The following is a 13721-nucleotide window of genomic DNA, read 5'->3' as shown; positions in this document are numbered from 1 at the left end:
GCTGCGAGCCCTTCATAAATGATCTCCTCATGAAAGACAGTGATTGATCTGTTTCAGAATGTGAGAATGTTAGGATAGTTCAGTAGACCACTTTTTCCTATTATGTTTTATTTTTTAAAAACATGAAACAGATGGTACTTTCTCCGTCATAGCTTACTGGGGCCAGACGTGACCCACACTTTTGGTCCCTTATTCCATTCTGTATACACACCAAAGATATTCTTTCTGGCAGGTCCCAGCTGAGTCACCTTCTTGGACAGTAAATCTGGTTGTCAGATGGCCCCAGGGTGTGCGACTAGCTCTGTTCCATTCAGGGAGAAGAAAAAGTTTTCCAACTTCGGGTTTTGGCCCCTGCTCTGGTCTCCACTCCCTCTTTAGTAGGGAGTCCTAGACTTTGGATAGAAATCTGGCATTTTGCCTTATTTGATTTAGTTCCTTTGCATGTATACTTGAGAATCTTGGAGACGAGGAGTCTTCTGTATTCTGAATCTAGCTGGTAACATTTGTAACGAGGGAAATGCCTTGAATATGATTGAAATGACTTTGTCCCTTTCAAATGTGAGATTATTTGCGACTGGGCAGTCACTCTGAAGGTATGGTCCCAGACGAGCAGCATGGGCAACACCTGTGAACAACACAACTTGTAGGGAATGCAGTTTCTCAAGCTCCACTCCGAGCCTACTGAATCAGGCTTTGTACTTTAACAAGTCTTCCTGATGGCTCTGATACATGCTAATGCTTCACACAGTATAGAGAAAAACCTGAAGAAACAGCTTCTAGACTAAAAAAAGAAAAGAAAAAGAAAAAAGGATTTGTGAAAACATGACAGCCTTGTAATGCAGGGTGTTGGTGTTTCTTTACAAGGGATTGCCTATAGTCTATCACTTGTCCAATTTACATGACAAAGCCCAGGGCTCCCTTGCTGCCCAATAGAATTTTATATAGTAGATGTCCAGATAACAGAAGTTGAGAACACTCTGTCTTCTTCTACGGGAAAGAAAACAGAGAGGAAGAAAGAATAAACCAATGAGACATGTGTCCCAGATTCCACCTCTCCAGGTTCAGAAAGCAAGAGGTATATTGTCTTTTCCTCAGTTCATGGAGGAATGAAGAAGCATGAAGAATTGTATGAAAATTTGGTTGGGAGATTGTCAAGGGAATTCACCATGAGGGTGAGAATGAGGTAGCTGTGCAGCGTCTATGTTTAATTTTGCTACGTAGGCTGTTCCCCGTGTACTCCACACTGCTCCACAAGAAGCAATTGACTTAAAGTCTAAGGGACTCATTTGCATAAGCCTGCTCAAAGCATTTTTCCTACAAAAGCAACTATTAACTCAAGAGGAATTAAAAATAGAATTAAAATCTCCCTATCTCATTGTCCTTTCTCACAAATCTGTATCAGAGAATTGGTGCTTAAGAAAATGTGCACACCAATGAGAAAGAATGAAATCTGGCCCTGTGTAGCAACGTGGATGGAACTGGAGAGTGTGATGCTAAGTGAAATAAGCCATACAGAGAAAGGCAGATACCATATGTTTTCACTCTTATGTGGATCCTGAGAAACTTAACAGAAACCCATGGGGGAGGGGAAGGAAAAAAAAGAGGTTAGAGTGGGAGAGAGCCAAAGCATAAGAGACTTTTAAAAACTGAGAACAAACTGAGGGTTGATGGGGTGTGGGAGGGAGGGGAGGGTCGGTGATGGGTATTGAAGAGGGCATCTTTTGGGATGAGCACTGGGTGTTGTATGGAAACCAACTTCACAATAAATTTCATATATTAAAAAAAAAGAGGGAAAAAATAAAAATAAAAAAAATAAAACAGGTCTTTTGGAAACAGCCTAAAGATGGATCTTGTTTTCTTATTCATTCTGTTGGCCTATGTCTTTTGACTAGAGCATTTAGTCCATTGACATGTAGAGTGAGTACTGAAAGATATGAATTTATTGCCATTGTGTTGCCTGTAGAGTTTGAGTTTCTGGTGGTGTTCTCTGGTCTTTGTTGCTTTTGTCTTTTTTGCTTTGGTTCACCTTTTCTCCCCCGAGAGAGTCCCCCAGAAAATTTCGTTCCGGGCTGGTTACTGGTCACAAACGTCTGTAGTTTTCCTGTGTCTGGGAAACACTTTCTCTCTCTTTCTATTTTGAACAAACAGCCTTGCTGAATAAAGAGCTTTGGGCTGCTTATTTTTCCAGTTCAGCACATTAAATATATCCCACCACTCCTTTCTGTCCTGCCAATTTCTGTGGATAGGTCTGCTGAGAACCTGATCTGGTTGCACTTGTAGGTTAAGGGCTTTTTTCCTTTGCTGCTTTCATAATTCTTTCCTTGTCTGTTTATTTTGTGAATTTGAATATGAAATGACTTGTTGATAGTTGGTTTTCCTTGAATCTCATGGGAGTTCTCTGTGCTTCCTGGGTTTTGATGTCTGTCTTTCCTCAGGGTAGGAAAGTGTTCTGGTATGATTTCCTCACATAAACCTTCTTCTCTGTGTTCTCTGTCTTCATTTTCTGGGACCCCTATTATTCCGATGTTGTTCCTTTTTAATGAGTCACCACGTTCTCTAAATCTTATATCATGCTCTTTTGCCTTAGTTTCCCTCTTTTTTTCCCTGCTTCATTAACCCCCATAAGTTTGTCCTCTGCATCATCGATTCCCTGCTCTGCTGCACCCATCCTTGCCACCGTGGCAACCATATGAGATTGCATCTCAATTCTAGCATTTTTAATTTCATGATGGCAAATTTTAGTTCTTTTATCTCCACAGAAAGGGAATCTATGCTTTTTTCAAACCCAGCTAATATTCGTATTATCGGGACTCTAAATTCTGGTTCAGACATTTTGCTTATTTGTCGGGAGCATTTCCTCCTGTCCTTTCTTTTCAGTGAATTCCTTCATTTTGGAAGAAGTAAAGGAATTATTTAAAAAATTTAAAAATTTTAAACAACACACAAAAAAATCAAATGAAGGATGCTAGATCCTAGGTGTGTTTTGGTCTGGTTGTTGAAAGAATCTTGACAGAATAGAGAAAAAAGGGAAAGAAAGGGGGGGGAAAAGGAAATAAAAAGTAGGAAAACATTTGATAATTAAAAACATGCAACCTTCCTTTGTCTCCAGCATCCATCCACTCCCCACTTCTACACTATCTGCGACCAAGCCATGAGGTGGCACCTCCCTTCTGAATTTCATCTCAGAAGGGGCTGTGTTTCCAAACCCCTCATTTCTGAGGTCCCTTAGTCGTGGACCCACTCCAACCCTCCGTGGGAGGGTCTTGCCAAGCAATGGCCAGGTGCTCGCCACCCCTGGGAACATTCATGGGACCACCTGCTACAGATGCCCAGAGCCTACAGCCAGGTACCAATGTGCCCCACAAGACTTTTGCCCAGTCATGTAGCAGCAGCGTCTCAGGGGTTGTGGTAAATCACAACACACATCTGGTGCCAGACTTCAATGCCCCATAATGCCTTTGTTCCAAAACCAACAAACAGCTGTTCTCCAGGGTCCACTGGGACACTTACCTGTGGGGAGGCCACACGACCTCTACCAAATGTTCTCTTAGCAGGGGAACCGCTTCTCCCCACGTGGCCCTCGGAGCCCTCGGACCTCGCTCCTGGGGATTCACCCTTCCCACCAGATCACCACCAGGTAGCGAGGTACAGAGTTTCCAACTCTGGGCTCCCTTGTTTATAGGGCCCATCTTCTTAATGGTATTGAAAATCTACTTTCTCCTTTCTTGCTTTCTTGTTCAGTCCCTTTTGGGTGTTTCCACTCTTTCTCTTTCTCTACAGTTGCCTTTTGGGGGAGCGTTTTCCTGTATTCTACCCCCTGTTTCTGTCCTATCTCCACAAGCAAAAACAACTCCCTATCCTCCATGGCTTCTCTCTCTCCCAAATCACGTCTTGTCCTGTGTATCTGCCAAGTTCTGTGGCTCAGGTTATGCAGATTGTTATGTTGATCCTCAGATAAATGTTCTAGTGTGCAAAATGCTTTTGTGCTGATCTGGCTGAATTTCAGGAATGAGAGAAGCAGAAAACTTCCATGCTACTCCACCATCTTGGTCCCTTCTCCTGGGGAGAAGGGATTGTGAGGGATTGTGAGCTTCTTTGTGGTGTGCTTCCTTTATCCTCGAGGTTAATTAAAAGTACAGTCTAAACTCATGGGTGTTTGAGGAAAACTGGGAGAGGTATATGTCCCTTTGGGCAAAATGGCTTTGAGCATAGACAAGCCAATGTCAAGATGGCAGAGTGAGGAGAGTTGCCATAAGTCACATATGACCACCAGAACATATTGGTAGAACATGGAAATGTGCTTTGGGAACACACATGGATTCGCATGGATTATGTGAGAAGTACCAAATAGAAAACTAGAAAACAGATAGAGACCCCTCCTACTGTTATCCATATATTAAAGGGAATTTTTGCTCCAGGAAAACCAGAAAGGCCTCTAAAGCCTTGGTTACACATAATTTCTATCAGTGCATAATGAATGAATCCAACTAGAAGGTGGTGTTTGACTGGCAGAGGGGTTGAGAATGTGGCTGGGAATTTCCAAGGAAAAGGAGGACAGATGTGTTGAGGGTAGATCAAGACTAGCTCTGAAATCATCTTGAACTGTTACCAAAAAGTGAAACTCACACCTGTAGTCTTAGAAGAAGTGGCAAACATAGGGCACCTGGGTGGCTCAGTCCATTGAGCATCCCACTCTCAGTTTCAGCTCAGGTCACGATCTCATGGTTTGTGGGTTTGAGCCCTGCATCAAGCTCTGCACTGATGTGTGGAGCCTGCTTGGGGTTCCCTCTATCACTGCCTCTCCCCTGCTCATGCCTCTAAATAAATAAATAAATAAATTTTAAATAAAATAATAAAGAAAAAGGAATATCAAAGGTATTTTCCAAGAACAAGTGGACTGAAATTTTATAGAAATATGACAGAACAGAAAACTTATATTATAATACCAACTAGCAAGCAGTTCAGCTGGGAGAGGGTGGTATGTGCAGTAAGTTATGAAGGTCTGAGGTGGTGGAGGTGAAGTGGCAACAGTTAGTTTCACATGAAAAGGAGAGAACTGGTTATTCAGCAAACATGTTGCATTGAAGTCTGTTTAAGAGTTGCTGTAGATATATCTGAATACAGCAAACCGTTGTTCTCTTCTGTGTTGAATCTTTGTCTTTCAACTGCTCTTTCTGGCATTTCACTTAGTTGAGTTCTGAGAGGTCTATTTTCCAGACAACTCTTTGTTCTTCAGTGGGCAGCTGATAAGAAACAACTTGAGTCCCTCTGTAAAAATGTAACTAAATAAATTTCCATTCATCTGGAAAGATTTCTATAAGCATCTCCATCATTAGACTACCTAACATGAAGAACCAATCTTTGTAACAAACCATATGGGTAAGGTGATTGCCGTGTCCTAAAAGCAAAAATAAGTGAGTAGAAGCAACAAAGGGAGAGGATCCACCAATCTAAAAGGAATCTGGATTTCACTCAGGACAAACAGAGAAATTTTGGGGTCATCTTCTTAGAAGAGCATCAATACCTTCTACTCTGGAGTTCCACAAATTGAGAATGCGTCCCTCCCCTGGTAAGTCAATCAAACATCTACCAATCACCACCAGTGAATCTGATTATACCCCTTCGTCCTGAGAGTCTGAGAGACAGAATCGAGAGTGCTTCAAGGTTGGTGAATGAGTTCTGGGGTGAGGGGCTTGGCAGGGCCAGCGGAAAATGTGTAGCAAATCAGGAGATCTTCTCATTCAGGTTAATCTTCCATAAACAGGTGAGAGAAAACAGGAAAAACCATCTGCAGAGCTTTCATGATCAAGTCAAGTATCTTATACTGATTCTCATCTCTGTGTTTTTGCAGCTTTACAGCATATAATGCCTCTCTGTCAGCCAATTCCCTCTCCATTTGTTCCATTTGTTTCTGCTGCTCCAGTTTATCCTCCAGCTTTCTGATCTTGTCTTCAAACTCCTTTCTTATCTGCACTCTCTCTCTCTCTCTGGCTCTGCTGTGTAAAATTCTTGCATTTCTTGCATTTGTTTCTGAATCTCGTTGTCAGCCTTTTGGTACATCTTATTAGTGTAGCATCTTCCTTCATTCTCAGCGACAATGTGCTGGACCAGGGCGAGCAGCTGATTTCTCTGGGCCTCCTGCTCAGCTCCTGTCGCCCGATTGTTGAACACGCAGTAGCGATCACCAAACTTGCCCACCAACTCTCGGATACCTTTGGGTGCTTTCTGTAAGTAATCATGGAAATTGATGCCATCCAAGTCATCTTTCCGGGTGAATAAGAGAATCATGTATCTCCTAGCTCTGAGTCCAAACATTTGCAGGATCTTCTCCATGGCCTTTCACTCTTCCTGCGTGTACTGGCCCAGCGGGACCACCAGGAGCAGAGCATGAGGTCCTGGGGAGGTCAGGAAGATGCAGTGAGAAATCTCCTTGTAGGTGTCAGCATCCTGTGCCTTGGTGTCAAAAATGCCAGGCGTATCCACGACCACAATTTCTCTTCCCGGCCACCTGCTCTTCCGTTTCTTATAGGTCTTGGTGGCAGATGTTGCCGCAATGCTGGAACGAAACACTTTCTCTCCGAGGATGCTGTTGCCTGTGGCACTTTTCCCTCCTCCAGTCTTACCCACTAAGACTAGTCTCAGCTGTGAATCTCTGCCATCTTGGTTTCTAAGCCCTGGGACATCAGGAAACAAAATCCACAGCATTAGGATGGTAATCCAGCTGCTTCCCCTGCATGGCCCCCCATTTCCCCTCACACACATCCCTCCTCTGTAGCCGCACGTTCCCCCCCCCCATAAGTGACTGTGGCACTCCCAGAACTCTAGAGAAGGCCCTTCTAGAGAAGCTTATTCAAAGTCTCCAGAAAGCCTGACGTTCTCTTACAATACTTGGGGAATGCCCAAGTACTTTCCAGGATTTCCTGGAGCTTCTTACTCTTACTTTTTGTAGCTAAGTAGCCCACAGAAGAGGAAACAAAATATTGTAGTTTACAAAGAGAATTCTGAGCTTCTCCGGCTGGTAGCTATTCCTCATAAGAGCAATGCACCAAGTAACACAAAATCTGGCTTTGGGGCATCTCAGTGGGAGACTCCCCTCCCCATTTATATTCAAAATAGAACTTTGCTTCTTCCTATTAAGAAGCCAGCTAGGCAGGTTACACAAGCCAACTCACCCTTGTAGGGTACAAAAGGGATGCCTGTGTGGAAAGACCAAGTGTCTTTTTCTATTTCATGTGTGCAACCATCCTGTCAGGGGTTGTGACATGAGAGAGAACAGTATAATTTAACTTTAAAGTTAAAAACCTTAGGTTAAAAACCTTAACTTAGAATCCAGTGAAGTTTTTATATTCTAAAATAAGGCATTACAGAATTGTAGTCATAAATTACTGACATTTCTACAAAGTTATTATAAAATCCCTTGATACTAAAAAAAATGAAAGAAAAAGAGCACCTGGGTGGCTCAGTTGATTGAGTGTTGGACTTTTGATATTCGCTCTGGTCATGATCCCAGAGTCGTGTGATTGAGTCCCACATCAGGCTACACGCTAAGCATGGAGTCTGCTTAAGATTCTCTCTCTCTCTCTCTCTCTCTCCCTCTCTCTCTCTTTATCTCTCTCCCTCTGTCCCTATCCCTTTCTCTCTCTCTCTAAAAAAAATGAGGGGCTCCTGCGTGGCTCAGTCAGTTGAGCATCCAACTTCGCCTCAGGTCATGATCTCACAGTTCAGGAGTTTGAGCATCAAATCAGGTTCTGTGCTGACATCTCAGAGCCTGGAGCCTGCTTGGGATTCTGTGTCTCTCTCTTTCTCTACCCCTCCCCTGCTCTAGCTCTGTCTCTCTCTGACTCCAAAGTAAATAAGTATTAAAATTTTTATTAAAAACTTTTTTTAAAAAACGATCATATGTTTCAGTAATGCCACTTCTGGATATTTATCCCAAGGAAAAAACACAACCTGGAAAAGTTATCTGCATTCCCATATTTATTGCAGCATTATCTACCATAGCCAGGATATGGAAACAATCTAAGTGTCCACTGATGGATAAATGGACTGAGAAATCATGGCATATATACACAATTGGATATTAGCCATCCATTTAAAAAAAATCCCCAAATCTTGCCATTTGCAACAGTATGGATGGATGTCAAGGGAATTATGCTCAGTGAAATAAGTCAGACAGAGAAAAACAAGTACTCTACGATCTCCCTTATATATGGAATCTAAAAAAGAAAAAAACAAGACAAGCTCACAGTTACAGAGAACAGGCTGATGCTTCCCAGTTTGAGGGGATTGGTGAAACCTGGGAAGGGATCAAAAGATAAAAGATAAAATAAAATGAATATATGTTATGACAACATACACGTATATAGGCTAGTGGGAAATAGCAAGACTTGCTGGATATATTTTTCAATTGATGATTAAATCTACTTAAAGGAGATGAATTTTATTTTATGTAAATTAAAATTCAATAAAGCTGGAAAATTGCAGCATTTTAGTACAACTGGATGCATTTAGGATAATCCGTCACAGTAGATTTACATGATTTTTTTAAGTTTATTCATTTATTTTGAGAGAGAGAGAGTGAGCATGAGCAGGAAGGGGCAGAGAGAGGGAGAGAAAGAATCTCAAACAGTCTCCAGGCTGTCGGTGCAGAGCCCAACACAGGGCTTGAACTCAAACGCAACAGATCATGACCTGGACCAAAATCAAGAGTCTAAATTTAAACTCAAGACATTTAACGCACTGAGCCACCCTGGAACCCCAACATGATTTACAATCACCTAAAACTGGCTACAAGCTGTCATCCTACCTGTGTCCGTGCCCCGTTATGATATGAATTTGTATCTTTTCTCATCCACAGATCGAGTCTATTTCTGCATCTTTGGGAGCTCAAAGCCTCAAAGGTTTTGCAGTTTGCCTTTGACAATGTCTGCTTCTTTACACATTTCTTGTTTCTGTTTTATAATTTGACACATTTTTTCATCCCATGTCCTCCCTCTCATGCATTTAAAAATATCTGTAACACTTTATTAAAAATGACATAGTAAAGAGAAGAAAGGATGATTCCTATGCACCTCACAGCTCAGTCCCCAGGAAGTCTGTAGTCTACAATTGACGTTGGCCCAGTTCCCAGAACCTTCTCACAAGAACAAGCACGGTTGTTGTCAATTTACCAGTGCACAGCCACACTTCTTTCTTGTCTTCACCACAACCATTTCCTGCTGCATCTCCTTCTGTTTTTGTCTTCCAGTGACAAAGGGTTGTGAGCACCTCACAGCACACAAGGCTGAGGTGCAAGGTCCATGCCCCCTACCCAGCCCTGCAGTGGAAGCCTGCAGCATTTTGGTACAATTGGATGCAATTAGGGTAATCAGTTGTGGTAGATTTACATGATTTTTCAAAGTGAATCATTTATTTTGAGAGAGAGAGAGAGAGGGAGAGATAGAGAACATGAGCAGGAAGGGGCAGAGAGAGCAATCTACAAACTGGGAGAAAATGTTTGCGAGTCACATATCAGATAAAGAAAGAACTTGTGTATATACTTGATAAAGATCTGACAAAGAACAGAATGTGTCAAGAACTCTGAAAATTCATTAATACAAAGACAGTCCAATTTAAAATAGAAAATACAAACATTTTCGACATAATTAAAGTATGTATACACCAGTGAAACCATCATAACAAGCAAGATAGCAAACGCATCCGTCAGCCACAAAAGTTCTTCATGCACCGCTCACCTGCCCCTGTCCCTTAGGCACCATTTATGTGCTCTGCACAATATGCACAGCAAACTGTTCCTGATGTGAACATTTGAGTGGCCAGGCCTAGATTCAGAGCTTCAGGTCCTTAAGAAGAAGGTTTTCTTACCATCAATGCCACCTTCTGCAACATGGTAATTGTTGATCCCAAACCCCAGAGAATGCAGTCCAACTTAGGAAGAATTTCAGATAATCAAGATACTTCTTAACAGGAAGAAAGAACTTCAGAACAATTGCCTCAGATATTCCATTTTGTATTTTTGTTCATAAACATAGACGAGGCCGAAAATAAATAAATAAAATGAAATTAACATAGATAGACCACTGTTTTAAAAACTTACCAGAAATTATGCAACCTTACATCCACATTCACAAATGATTACAAATGCACTCTGGGTTGTTGTTCATGGACTATGTGCACAGCACTTTGGCAAATGATCGCTGCCTCTGGAACATGCATCTTCAGGGCTCATCACTCGCAACGTCTCTGAAACTCCCTCAACACAGTTGTCTTCAGAGTTAAAGGCGACAATGGAAGACAAGTCTCTAATGTGGAGCTTCTTTTTGCTTCCAAAGACTAGCATCCTTTGGTCACTCACCCTATTTACCAGATTGAGACTGTCAAAAATGAAATTCATTCTCAAAAGGCCAAGTTGTGGTCTCCAAGTGTACTCAGAAATTTATCCCCAGCCACGCCACAAGCTTGCTGGCAAAGTCACCCACACAGATGTAAAGATCATGTCCATTCGCTGCTCTGCTCTTGACCGCCTGTCCTCTCCTCGGACTCAAGCATGTGGACACTCCTTGGCACAGATTTTTAGCTGGTCAAGTCTTGGGTCTGATTGACCTTGAATAAGTAAGGCCCAGGGCCCAGAGGGACCCTGACCCACCTGAGATATTGGAGGCCCTACTCCACCTCTCTGAATCTCTAGATTCTCTGTGATTTACATATAAATGTCTCTCCCTGGTGGGATGTGGGAACTTCCTGTCAGTTCTCTGCACGAGCAAAGTGCCTGTCACCTGGATTCCTAGTGCTACACTCATAGGAAACACACACCTCAGTTACAGGATTAGGATCGGCAAGATCTTGGGGTTCTTCTCTACTGGAATCTCCTCTCCATCAAAGTCCTCCTGTGTGCAACTATGTGATTAAATAAGAGGGATGTCACAAGGACAGGGAGAGAAGACACTTATTCTTTCCTCCCATCGGCCCTTCAAACTGGCTCCATCCGTGCCACCTGAAGGAAACCTTACACAGCTTCTGCCTTAAGCAAAAAAACTCTCCAATCACTATGGGTCACATTCATGTACTCAAATCCTCTAGTGTAATAATCACACTCTCAATTTCACTGAGGGGTGGGGCGCCTGGGTGACTCAGTCAGCTGAGCGTCTGACTTCAGCTCAGGTCATGATCTCGAGGTCCATGGGTTTGAGCCCCACGTTGGGCTGTGTGCTGACAGTTCAGAGTCTGGAGACTGCTTCAGATTCTGTGTCTCCCTCTTTCTCTGCCCCACCCCTGTTCATGCTCTCTCTCTCTCACACAAATAAATAAACACTTGAAAAAATTTTCAGAAGGAGTTAACATGGCAGAGAAATAGGGGAATCTGAAGTTCCCTCGTCCCTCAAACACAGAAGTATTGAGGCGAGAAGGCTTGAAATTCCAGGAATCCAGGCTACAGAGTGACAGAAACATCTCCAGGGGCCCATGGGGACAATGTGATGGGCCATAGATGCATGATTTCAAACTGGGAGAGATAAAAAAGGCAGCATAGGAACGGAGGGGAGGGATACCCTTCTGCAGAAAGACAAAAGAAAGCGAAAGAGAGATTGCAGAAGTGGAAGGTTGTATTTGGACAAGAGAAAAAACATGGGTTGGGGAACAGAAAAAAATGGAGAAAGAACCAATTTTTAACTCCAGGGCTTTCTCCGGCCTCTTTGTGTACCTGGGGAGGAGGGGAGCCAGCCCAAGCTCTGTAGCCAGCTCCCAGGCACCAGTGGAGAGAGCAATCCCCTCCCTTGAGTGCTGTGGGAAGAAGGCAAATAGCCATTCCAAGGACAAAGGACACTGCAGGACCCCCCGCCACCCAGAGGCCCTTTGTGACCATACCCTGGAGTGACACTATGCCAGAACTGGGGCAGTTGGAGCAGGATCCTTTAAGACATTGGGGTTTGAATCCCAGCCGACTGCCTGGGAGACCCAGGATCCTGGAGCAGAACAGACTGCCCACTCGTGCTCCTTTGGCACTGTGAGGACGACCTGAACGGAGTGGTCTAGGATGCCTGGTCTGGGGAGGAGAGACTGGGGTGTCACCATTTTACTCCCCATCACCAACAAGGTGGGGCTTCAGGGAATGGACAATGGATTGACAGTGGAGGTGGACCTGCTCACACCAAAGCATGCCCCTCTGCACCTGGTAACTGTGTGTCTAACAGAGCAAGACTGAACACTGACTGAACCAGACAGTCCCTCCTCCAGACCAGCACAGGCACTGGTTACAAGGCACCATCAGATATTGGTCCAGTAGTTTTGCATTCTCTGATTTGATTCTTGGTCAATTTTTATTTTATGTATATATATACATATATATTTCTTCTTCTTCTTCTTCTTCTTCTTCTTCTTCTTCTTCTTCTTTCATCTTTAGTCTTTCTTCTTCTTCTTCTTCCTCTTATTTCTTCCCTTCTCTAGGCTGGTAATTCTGGTTGTTGGTTTGTTTAAGCAGACATTTTTAATCTATTCTCTTTATGCCTCTTCTGTATCTCCTTTATTGTCCTCTCTATCTCTCTCTCTATGGAGTAAGCCATAAAGTTTCTCGGATCTCTGTTTGGTCAATTTTTTTTTCTTTTCCTTTTCCCTGCCCCTGTCGTTTCTCTCTTTGTATGGGATAAGGCCTCTTCCACCACCACCACCCCCATTAAATTTTTTTTTTCCAGGGATACTTCAACAAACAAATCAAAGCACTCTTGATGGAAGGTCCAAACCACCACTAGGAATAGGGAGATAAAGTAATCAGAGTCTAAACTACAGAGAGCACAAAACACACTCCAAAAATACCTCTTGAAGGGCCAGGCCCTGGACAACATTATGACCCCCTGTTTTAATATAATAGTCTTCACAGGAGCAAGACCCATAAGAAGCTATTAAAACACATAAGGGACAGAAAACTAGGCAAAATGATGCAACGGAAGATTTCTCCTCAAAAGAAATTCCAGGAGGAAATGACAGCTAGAGAATTGCTCAAAACAGATATAAGCAATATAACTGAGTAAGAATTAAGAATGATAGTCATATTACTGGGCTTGAAAGAAGCATAGAAGACAGAAGACAATCTATTGCCACAGAGATCAAGGAACTAAGAAATAGTCACAACGAATTAAGAAATGCTGTAAATGAGGTGCAAAATAAACTAGATGCAGTGACAGCAAGGATGAAGGAGGCAAAGGGTAGATTAAGTGAAGTAGAAGATAAAATTATGGAAAATGCTGAAGCCAAGGAAAAGAGAGATAAGAACATACTAGACCCAGAGGGGAGAAATAGAGAACGAGGAGATTCAATGAAACATAATAATATCCATATCATAAGAGTTCCAGAAGAAGAAGAAGAAAAGAGAGAGAAAAAGGGAAGAAGGCTTACTTGAACAAATTATAGCTGTGAACTTCCCTTATCTGCGGAAGGAAATGGACATCCAAATCCAGGAGACAAAGAGAACTCCTTTCAGATTTAACAAGAATAGATCTTCTCCACAGAATATCATAGTGAAACTGGCAAAATACAAAGATAAGGAGAAAATTCTGAAAGCATCCAGGGACAAACGGGCCTTAACCTACAAGAGTAGACACATAAGGGTAGTAGCACACCTATCCACTGAAACGTGGCAGGCAAGAAGGGAGTGGCAGGAAATATTCAATGTGCTGAATAGGAAAAATATGCAGCCAAGAATCCCTTATCCAGCAAAGCTGTCTTTCAGG

The 13721-nt window shown here is 42.7% G+C and overlaps 2 protein-coding genes and 1 pseudogene across 2 annotated transcripts in view; 1 reads left to right on the top strand and 2 right to left on the bottom strand.

Moving 5' to 3' along the window:
* Window positions 1-13721, top strand: part of LOC123607095 (GTPase IMAP family member 1-like) — a 60383-nt gene that overhangs the window by 13314 nt on the left and 33348 nt on the right. The window lies entirely within an intron of this gene.
* Window positions 1-13721, bottom strand: part of LOC123607094 — a 71426-nt pseudogene that overhangs the window by 42357 nt on the left and 15348 nt on the right.
* Window positions 4915-6755, bottom strand: LOC123607096 (GTPase IMAP family member 4-like). Its single transcript, XM_045496129.1, is given in 2 exon segments — window positions 4915-6004; window positions 6007-6755. Coding segments are annotated over 2 exon segments (957 nt in total). The 5' UTR covers window positions 6706-6755; the 3' UTR covers window positions 4915-5746.

Source organism: Leopardus geoffroyi, chromosome A2 (genome assembly GCF_018350155.1).
Source record: "Leopardus geoffroyi isolate Oge1 chromosome A2, O.geoffroyi_Oge1_pat1.0, whole genome shotgun sequence".
Taxonomy (NCBI): Eukaryota; Metazoa; Chordata; class Mammalia; order Carnivora; family Felidae; genus Leopardus; species Leopardus geoffroyi.
The sequence above is the reverse complement of the archived record's forward strand: the minus strand, read 5'-3'. Positions and strand labels throughout refer to the sequence as shown.